Below are 10,625 nucleotides of genomic sequence, written 5' to 3'. Positions count from 1 at the left end.
TCAGTTCCTGGTTTCCACCTCTTGGGCAGCTGCCTTGGCTGGCTGGAGTCTGTTTCTAGAGATGCTAGCATATTCCACAGAGAGAAGAGGGTCAGGCGAGGGCTTCTGGTAGGGCTGGGAACTGCTAGAGATGGAGTCCTGAAGGCTCGTGTGGTTGAGGTGGATGAGGGAAGCATAGCAAATGGCCTCCGTGTCCTCAGTGGACAGGATCTGTTGATTGACGTCCTAGGATAAAAGTAAACAGATGTGTGTTGATAGAATAGCAGCTGCAGTGACCAGTGACCCATGAGTCACCAGAACAGGGCAGAGGGACAGGACCGGAACACAGGCCGGAGAGATGGTAGGTGGCTGAGAGCTCTGGCTGCTCTTCTAGAGGACCTGGGTTTCATTCCCAGCACCCACATGGCAGCTCACAATGGTCTGTTGGCTCCAGTCTGGGGATCTGACTCCCTTTTCTGACCACCTCAGGCACCGTATACACATGGCATACATACATGTAGACCAAACACTCATAAACATAAACTAAGAATAAATAATCCTTTTCTTTACAAAGATATGAGGTGTGGCACTGGACCCGCAGAGACTCTGAGTAGGGGTGGCAGGGAAAGTTGCCTTTCCTGCCACTGAGCAGACAAGAACTGGCCTCTCCAAGTTCCTGCTCCAAACAGGAAATAGGCTTCACTCTAAATCCATGGAACATAGACCCTTGTGGTAGGGAGTAAGAAACCATTATTCTGCATATATTTAGTGTATGGGATGGAGCACAGGTTTTTGCATTTGCATGGCAAGTACTACCACTGAGCTGTAGCCCCAAGCTTTGTGGACTGGGTCTCATTAGGTTGCCCAAGCTGGCATGAAATTGGAGACCATCTGGCCTCAGCCTCATAAATGCTGCTACCGTATCCTTCAAGGAACTTTTCAACAAGTTCTCCAAGTGCATCTTGTGCACATTCAAACTGGACTAGGGCTGAGTTAAAGGGACTTTTTAGAGACGCACTTCATGGAATCGATTCTAGTTTCTAAAGAGAGCTGGCTTAGGTGGCCTGGAGCCTTCTAGTTCTGGGTATCTAAGAGTCTTGGGTCTTCAGGAGAGGCAGAGCTACCCACACCATCCAGCCCTCAGGAGGACCTAGGGGACATGGTTCATCTCATTTTCCCACACTGACTGGACCAGCGGCAGCTAGTTTGTAGACTGGCTATGTCCTAAGACACAGGAAAGGCTGTCGCCCATAAAGGTGGTGGCCAAGAACTGGTTCTACCAAATCCGCCCCCTCCTCGTCTCTTCTTTGTCTGTCTTTCTGTTCCCCTCTTGAGTTTGGGAACACAGGAGAAGAAATACAGAAAAGGAAACACATAAACATGTCATGCGGACATGAGCAGTCCTGAGTGTGTGCTGCCACTTAGTGCAAATAGAAACTGAACCCAGACCAGATTAACAATGACAGATGCACACCGGAAAGCACAGCTCACGATGACAGGTGCACACTGGAAAGATAGTTCACGATGACAGGTGCACACTGGAAAGCACAGCTCACGATGACAGGTGCACACTGGAAAGCATAGCTCACGATGACAGGTGCACACTGGAAAGCACAGCTCACGATGACAGGTGCACACTGGAAAGATAGTTCACGATGACAGGTGCACACTGGAAAGCACAGCTCATGATGACAGGTGCACACTGGAAAGCACAGCTCACGATGACAGGTGCACACTGGAAAGCACAGGTCACGATGACAGGTGCACACTGGAAAGCACAGCTCACGGTGACAGGTGCACACTGGAAAGCACAGGTCATGATGACAGGTGCACACTGGAAAGCACAGGTCACGATGACAGGTGCACACTGGAAAGCACAGTTCACGATGACAGGTGTACACTGGAAAGCACAGCTCACGATGACAGGTGCACACTGGAAAGCACAGCTCACGATGACAGGTGCACACTGGAAAGCACAGCTCACGATGACAGGTGCACACTGGAAAGCACAGGTCACTATGTCAGGTGCACATTGGAAAGCACAGCTCATGATGACAGGTGCATACTCAGAAGCACAGCTCACGATGACAGGTGCATACTCAGAAGCACAGCTCACGATGACAGGTGCATACTCAGAAGCACAGCTCACGATGACAGGTGCACACTGGAAAGCACAGGTCACGATGACAGGTGCACACTGGAAAGCACAGCTCACGATGACAGGTGCACACTGAAAAGCACAGCTCACAATGACAGGTGCACACTGGAAAGATAGTTCACGATGACAGGTGCACACTGGAAAGCACAGGTCACGATGACAGGTGCACACTGGAAAGCACAGGTTACGATGACAGGTGCACACTGGAAAGCACAGGTCACGATGACAGGTGCACACTGGAAAGCACAGCTCACAATGACAGGTGCACACTGAAAAGCACAGCTCACAATGACAGGTGCACACTGGAAAGATAGTTCACGATGACAAGTGCACACTGGAAAGCACAGGTCACGATGACAGGTGCACACTGGAAAGCACAGCTCACGATGACAGGTGCACACTGGAAAGCACAGCTCACAATGACAGGTGTCCACCAGAAATCTAGGCCCCCTACGTCCCAGAGGAGAGTCACTCCTACTTACAGTGGTTTCCTCCTTCTGATCTGGAAATTCTTCATAGATGTTGTGACATTCGTTCTCAACTGTGAGGAAACCAGAAATTTAGTGAGGGGATGTCCTACGTATCATCTCACCCAATTCCCATAGCAACACCAGGCTGGGACCCTGATGGAGGAGAGCACAGGGCTTGGCCAAAGGATCCTTTCTGCCTGGGGAGCTCCCAAGCCCTCAGCACTGAGTAATATCGGAGGATTTTAGGTACCCTGATAGGCTGGCTGCCTGTGTCTGCTCTGCAAAAACCCAGTCATCTTCCTGGTCAGTTTCAGGTCACTCACTGCAAGTTCCGTATTTAAACATCAGACTTAAGTATGGTCTGTTCACAGGTGGGGCTATGGTTGGAAGAGGTTGGCTTTCTAGTGTCTTGTGTCAAAGCCCTCAGGGTAAGCATTTCCTATGAACACACCCTCCCACACTCACCCTGTGTGCACACACACTTCTAAATGAAAACTCAGTGAGAATATGTGTGCCGAGTCTGGGCATGTCCCTGTTCCTATGTTGTTTTCTAAAATGTCACAGTGACCCACTGAACTGATTTCATGACGTTTGGAAACCAAGCATATAGAATTCTGAGATTCTCTCTTCCCTAAGGATTTTTTTTATAGAGCTTGGAAAGTCAACACTCCCAAGCGCCAAGAGCTCTTGTTCCACTCACACAACCTTGTGAGTTGTCGAACCTTGCTGTCCAGAACTGTCTGGAGGGCACGTGGTGAATAAATATGTGTGCACAGAGGGCAGAACAAAGCAGCAAAGGAGGCAGAAGTCAGCTGAAGGCCACAGAGTTCATGTGGGATTAATGCTAAAACCCAAAACTTGGAAGACTCACAAGTCCCTCAAGAACAGGAAGAAAGCTGGGTGTGGAGGTGTCTCATGTCTTTAATCCTGGCACACAGGACGCAGAGGTGGGCAGATCTCTATATCTGAGGCCAGCCCAGTCTATGCAGTGAGTTCCAGGACAGCTAGGGCTACACAGAGAAACCCTGTCCGGAGAAAAGCTTAAAAAATAAAAATCGAGAGGGAAAACGATTTTTCCTTTGTACCATGTTCACTTTTGGGGGTGTAAGTATGTAAGTGTGAGGGGTGCATGTTCATGGGCATGTGTAAGTGTGTGCACATGTGTATAGAAGCCAGAGGACAACCCTGAGTGTTGTTCCTCAGGAGCTCAGGAGTCTCTCACTGGGACCTGCACTTGTTGTTTCTGAGAAGCTGGTGGGAAAGCTGGTAAGCCTGGCTCCACCTCGCCAAGGCTAGGACTACAGGTGTGTGCTCCGATTACTATACAGGTGCCCTATGTCGAATTCGAGTCCTCATGTTTACACAGCAAACACTTTACCCAGTGAGCCATACCCCAGCCCCTCAATGTTTACAAAGGGCATAGTTCAGTGGTAGACTGTGTGTTTAATATGCTTGGGGCCTCGGGTCTTTTCTTAGCACCACAAAGGGAAACATTATTGTGTATACTTTGAAATGTGTATATAATACACATTACATATTATAAGATTTTGAATACATAATAAGATGGTTAATAACATAGAATGATGAATTGGCCTGCTTTGATCCCTGTTGCCAAGACAAACACCCTGACAGAAAAGCAGCTCAGGAGAGGGAAGGCTCATCTGCTAACAATTACAAGTTACAGTCCATCATTTCAGAAAGGACTCAAGCAGCTAGACAAACCACACCCACAGCCAAGAGCAAAGCGAATACACACATTCTTGTCTGCTCTCAGCTAACTCCTTCCTTACACTGTTTGCAAGCCTCTGCCTGGGGAATGGTGCAGCCTGCATGGTAGGTTTACCGCATCAGCTAACAATCATGCTAATCCCCTCCTGCAATAGCCATGCTCATGGACTAACCTGATCTAGAGAGTTCTCCGTTAAGACTGTCTTCTCAGGTGATTCTACGTGTGTCAAGTTGACAATGAAAAACCTAACAGCACACCCGTATTTCTCCTGTGGCAAGAGCAGTCATAAGCCACTCATGTGGCCAAAATATAGGGTATGACGTATTATTCTTACCCATAATCTTCGTGTTGTACATTAAATCCTTTGACTCATTCACTCTGCATAGTTGCTATTTTGTATTTTTGACCTACATGCATCTCTGCATTTGACTACATACATCTCTGCATTTGACTACATGCATCTCTGCATTTGACTACATGCATATCTGCATCTTGACTACATACATCTCTGCACTTTGACTACATACATCTCTGCACTTTGACATACATACATCTCTGCATTTGACTACATACATCTCTGCACTTCCTTCCTCATACTGAGAAAGACAAATTTTTAAAATGATATAAACATGCACTTCAATATCATTAACCAGAAAGTTCTTTATGTAGACTTAGCAAGTCCCTAATTACAAAGTTGAAAAGACTAGGAACTAGAGAGGTGGCTCAGCAGTTAGGAGCACTGGCTGCTCTTCATGATAACTCAGGTTCAATTCCCAGGCCCCACACGGTGGTTGACAACTCTCTGTGACTCTAGTTCCAGGTGGTCTGATAGGCACCAGGCACGCACATGGTGCCTAGAAATACATGCAAGCAAAGCACCATACACATGAAATAAAATAATTTTAAAAATTGAGATAAAAAGTATATGATCCAAAATCCCGGCAAATAGGTGGGGAGTTGGGGCACCTGTGGGTAAGTCAACCTGAAGGCTGTGAAGAACTGGTCCCTTCAACCACATCCCCCTCATTCAGGACCACCAGGTCTGCCACCTTGTGAAGGGAAAGGGAGCCAGTTGGACACTTTGCTTTTCAGGTCCATTTCCTTGATGGGAAAACAAACAACATGGGCTCACCTTTCTGGGCTCTTCCTCGAGCATTCCTGAGGTACAGGACCACAAGGACAACAAACACGAGCAGTAGCAGGACGGCCACTGCCACACCAGCAATGATGCCCTTCCACATCCAGCTATCCAGAGGGCTGTGGAAGAAGGGTTAGCGGGGTGAGGAGAGCCAGAGCCCAGAACACTGCCTGCCAGAAAACCTTCTTCCCAAGGCCTCCAGTTCCCACAGGTCCTCCGGCAAACCAGCCTCTTCTGGACAGGGGACAGCTGCATTGTGCAGTGAGCCTGCCTGGTAGGTCCTGCAGTCTCCAACATAGGGGAATGCTGAAAATGTCACAAGCTATTGCTCCTTTTCGTTTTCGGTCTCCTGCCCCTAACTTCCTTTTCGACCCTGAACTTGCCAGTTCCAGCCTCCTTCCTGCAGGGATCTTGTACTACTGGCCACGCACTGTCAAGGACACTGATAACATCTTAAAAGGCACAGAGCAACCTCCTGTGGCATAGAACAAGCTAGAGCCTGGGCTGGCGGCACAGGTGGCACAAGCTTTATCACTCAGAGGGCTGAGGGATGAGGACCAAAAGTTCAGTGCCACCTTGCATGATAGAGCGAATTGAAGACCAGCTTGAGATGTTGAGTGAAATCATAATCTCAAAATAGAAAATATAAGGCTGAGAGTACAGTAACTAACTCGATAGATGATAGATAGATAAATAGATGATGAATAGATAGATGATAGATGGATAGATGATAGATAGATAGATAGATAGATAGATGATAGATAGATGGTAGGTAGATAGATAGATGATAGATGATAGATAGATGGTAGGTAGATAGATAGATGATAGATAGATGATAGATAGATAGATAGATAGATAGATGATAGATAGATAGATGATAGACAGACATTGGAATATTACTGTGATCTCATTTTGCAGATGAGAAAACTGAGGCCTATATAAAATGACGAGAAGTGGCCATTTAACTACATCTATCCTGTGAGAGCTGGCATCGGTCAGGGTGACAGTTGGGAACTATAGTCAGGAGAGTGGGGGAAACACAAGACTCAGAGTGCAATACCTGTAAATGACAGGGCTGGTGGCAGAGCTGGTGGCAGAGGCCAGGACTGTTGTCATCCAGGAGGTTGTGGATGGGGCTAAAGATGTAAGAAACCATAATGAGCATAACATTTGTCTTTCCACTCCACCCAAGCCCCAGGCTCCTGCTCTTGGAAGAGGAGGACTCCACACGTGGTTCTGGAACCAGCAAGTGAGGACTCTGCCCCACCAAAAAGGCGATGCTGTGCTGTGAATGGAGCTGGAGTCACATTCTGAGAAGCCACAGCACATGTGACTGTAAATGAGTCTTTTCCTGCTTCCTGCGTTCTTTCATTTGAAGATTTTTGTCATCTTTATGTCTCTGTGGCGGGGGTGATGTGTGCATGTGAGTTCAGTGCCCATGGAGACAGAGGTATGGGATCCTCTGGAGCTGGAGTCACAGGCTGCTGTGAGCCATCTGAAGATGGGGCTGGGGACCAACCCAGGTCCTCTGTAAGAGCAGCAAGCACTCTAATCACTTAGCCATCTGCCCAGCCGCCAGTGTTCTTTTTAAAATGTGTGTGTTTATGTACATGCATGTGCATGTTTGTGTGTATGCAGGTGCACATGTGTGCATGTATACATGTGTATGTGTGTATGTGTATGTATGCATGTGTATATATATATATATGTGAGTATGTGTGCGGTGTATGTATGCATGGGTATATATACATATATATGTGTGCATGTGTATGTGTGCATGTGTGTGTATGCATGTGTATATATATGTGAGTATGTGTGCAGTGTATGTATGCATGAGTATGTGTACATTTGCATGTATATATGTATATGTGTGCATGTGTGTATATATGTGAGTATGTGCGTGTGTGTATGTATATATGTAAATGCATATGTGTACATGTGAATGTTAAAGGGAAATTTACATATATTTACTCGAGTGTAGTCCATTTAACTTTATTTAATTTTTGAGACTGGGCTTCTTACTTGCTGGACTTTACCAGTGATCCCCAAGGATCCTCCTGTCTCCATGTCGCCGGTGCTGGGATTGCAAGCACGTGCCTACATGCCCAGCTTTGTCTTTAATGTGCATTTGTGAACGGAACTTGCACAGTGACTCAGATAGGTTTTCCATAATTATGATAAAACACTCTGTCCAAAATACCTTATGGGAGAAAGAGTCTGTTGTAGTATACAGTTCAGAGTGCAGCAGATAACAGCAAGGAACTCAAGACAGCAGGAGCTGGAAGCAGCTGGTTGCAGGCATCCACAGTCAGGCAGTAGAGACCAGTGAATGTTTCAGGCTCACTTCCCTTTTTATACTGAGTCTGGGACCCTAAGCTTAGGGAATGGTGCCTCCCACTTTGAGAAAGGGTCTTCCCAGCTCAAGCTAAGATCTCTTGAGGCCTGTGTCCACTATGTTTGAATATATAAAGGTCACACCTAATGCCACCCCTCCATAGAGTGTGCCTGGGCCAAAGCTGTCCTGAAGTAACCTCCAGGCACCCATTGTACCAAAGGGCTGGACATTCTCTGCAGCAGGGAAAGCCCTGGGAGGAGCTGTCCACACTGTGAGCACATGAACATGAAAGACTGATTCAAAGCCTTCCGCCACTGCAATCTTCCGCATGAGATACACAGGAAACTCAGGCCACTAGCAGCAGCCTCTGGGCCAACTTCCCAGAGCTTAGAGGTTCTCAGTCATCAAGAGCAGATCCTGGATGAGGACCGCATCTCTCAACCTTCCCCACTAAGCCCTTTGTGTGCCTCTCTGTGTAGCTGTCTCCTCTTGGTCCACATCTCTCAGTGCCTTCTCCATTTGCTCTGAGGTCTCTCATGTGATGGAACCTGCCACTCCTGGAGAGAAGGTTTCTGATGGGATTGCAGGAAGGGATGTTTGGGTGTGGGCAGCTGTGACAGCTGGAGGGAACAACAAGATCCTTCAATAAACAGAGTTGTGTTAGCAGCAGCAGCAGCAGCAGCAAAACTGTCCAGAAGTCAGCAAGCCTGTGTTCTAGGGTTGGCTCTGCCCTGAACCAACAGGGGGCCTTGCAGGGAGGGGTTCTTCCCTGTGCCCCAGTTCCCAGCTATTCAAAGACACAGTTTCTAGATTCCTCTCCAACTCTGGAGCCTGGTGATCAGGAAAGCTGAGAGTCACATAGAAGGGGGAAACTCACCTCTTGACACCACCAGGCGGATAGTTTTGAGAACACGGACTGTTCTGCGATTGTCATAGATTCCACAGTAATAGACACCCGAGTCTCTCACCGTGAGTGTAGTCATGGTGACAGTGAAGAAGTGAGAGTCACGATGGTCCCAGATGGAGAAATTCGGCAGCTGAGCTTCTGGGCTGAGACTGGACACTAACACTTCACAATGTTTTGTTGATCTTTGCTGACACCACACCTTCTCTTTGACGTGTTGGCTGTGATAATACTGGCATTTCACAGAAAAGTTCTGGCCTTCCACTACTTGAAATAACTCTGCATCCTCTGTGCAAAAGCCTGGGAACATACACACCCTTCAGATCAGAGAGTCTCCCAGTCTACACAGCAGGGCTAGGAGATGGGCTCCCTTCTCAGGGACTGCCCTCTTTGTGTCTATGCTCAGGGTGCAGCTTAGAGCCAGTTGCTGGCCACAACACACCATGTGTTCCACCATAGAGCCCTGTTTTGCACACCTCCCAACCCCTTCCCTCTCCTCTCCCTGGTCCGTTCCCTCTATCCTTGCCCCTGTCCTCACCTGAGTCCAGGAGCACCAGCAGGATGGGGGATAGCAGGTATGTGGCCTCCCAGGCCATAGGTCCTCTTCTCGAGCTGTAGGGGAGCAAGCAGGGAAGGAGGAAGGGATGCTCTGAGGAGAGGAGACCAGGGCAGGGCAGGGTCCAGGCAGCCTCCACAGCCAGTGCACGGTGAACTGCTGAGGAAGCCTGGACCTCCGAGGACAAGAGAGAAGCTGAGCAAGGCCTGTGCGGCCCTGTGGCTCCTCCAGCACAGGCTCTGGTTCAAGGCTTCTGTACTGAACTAGATAAAGGGGCACAGAGATGGTGTAGTCTCCTGCCCCAGAAGACTGGGGTGTGGAAAGCTTAGAAAACCCAGGAGGAAACCGCAGTGAAGTAAGAGTCTTGCTCATTTCTATTCAGCACTACCCACAAGTTCCCCTCTTCCTCTTTAGCCTCAAGTTTCTGTCCCCCTACCCAAGTTTGGCTCCCACTGAAGGCAGGTGACAGAACCAGAGGCCCTTTGGAAACCTGGCTAGAACTCTAAGCCTTCTTTGACCCATCTGGGAACCAGAAATTTCTGTGTGTACTAGAAGGGATGAGAAGAAGGGGGTGGACATGCATTCTCAGGATTGGAGGAGCAAGGGGGTCCTGATTAGTTTGGGAGACCACAAAGCTAGGTATGAAGGTATGAAGAGCTCAGAAGGAGGGAAGGAAAAGGGGAGCCCCAGCCCTGTGTCACCCCCATATACGCAGTTTCCAAACATGTCACAGTCACTGCTAATGTCACTTGAAAGACTGTACTCGTCAAATGTATTTCAAAATAACTGTCACAGGACAGTAAGATGGTTCAGCAAGGAAGGACACTTGCTATCAAAACTGATAACCTGGGTTTGAGCTTCGTGACCCAATGGTGGAAGGAAAGAATCAACTCTCAATAGTTGTCCTCTGACTTCTACATACGTGCAAAATTTATAAATAAATGAAACAGTTATTACATGAAGTACAAAAGATCAATAGCTAGAGTTCATAGTTAACAGATAAACTAGGAGAGAGCTGGCATGGTGGTGCAGAACTCTAAGCCTAGGTATTGGGAGTTCAAGTTCATCCTTGACTACCTACCAAGTTCAGACAGGGCTACATGAAACCCTATCTCAAAATAAATAAACAAATAAAAAGATTTTAAAAAAACTATAGGAACAGGGAAGCACCTTTAAATGACAATGTTGTTTAGTAGGTAGGACGCCAGGGCCAAGGGGTGACCTAGGTTGCACAGGACTTGAGAAAGACTCTGGGGAGGAAAGGGACAGATTGTGCAGCACTAATGCAGTGAGGAGCCCAGGCCCCGTGTGAGGAGGTCTGAGAGGCAGGGGAAGCCTTTGACCAAGCTGGCACAG

At 47.9% G+C, this 10,625-nt stretch overlaps 1 protein-coding gene across 1 annotated transcript; it reads right to left on the bottom strand.

Annotated features, from left to right (window-relative positions):
- LOC121450296 (trem-like transcript 4 protein) lies at window positions 1–9,309 on the bottom strand. Its single transcript, XM_041655124.1, has 7 exons — window positions 9,252–9,309; window positions 8,687–9,013; window positions 6,551–6,610; window positions 5,964–5,973; window positions 5,469–5,593; window positions 2,620–2,678; window positions 1–225 (listed from the first exon to the last, which is right to left on the bottom strand). The coding sequence occupies exons 1-7, from the start codon at window positions 9,307–9,309 to the stop codon at window positions 1–3; spliced, it is 864 nt and encodes a 287-aa protein (XP_041511058.1).
- Window positions 9,310–10,625: the final 1,316 nt, after the last annotated feature.

The sequence above is a fragment of the Microtus oregoni genome, unplaced genomic scaffold (genome assembly GCF_018167655.1).
Source record: "Microtus oregoni isolate MIOR12 unplaced genomic scaffold, Mior012 000007F_ref0000211, whole genome shotgun sequence".
Taxonomy (NCBI): domain Eukaryota; kingdom Metazoa; phylum Chordata; class Mammalia; order Rodentia; family Cricetidae; genus Microtus; species Microtus oregoni.
Note: the sequence above shows the minus strand (reverse complement) of the source record. Positions and strands in the feature narration are given on the sequence as shown.

Coding starts and splice junctions, on each gene's coding strand:
- LOC121450296 (XM_041655124.1), bottom strand. CDS start 9,309: ATGGCCTGGGAGGCCACATACCTGCTATCCCCCATCCTGCTGGTGCTC. Junction 9,014..9,251: donor GCTGGTGCTCCTGGACTCAG/GTGAGGACAGGG, acceptor GTATGTTCCCAG/GCTTTTGCACAGAGGATGCA. Junction 2,679..5,468: donor TCGAGGAAGAGCCCAGAAAG/GTGAGCCCATGT, acceptor GTTTCCTCACAG/TTGAGAACGAATGTCACAAC.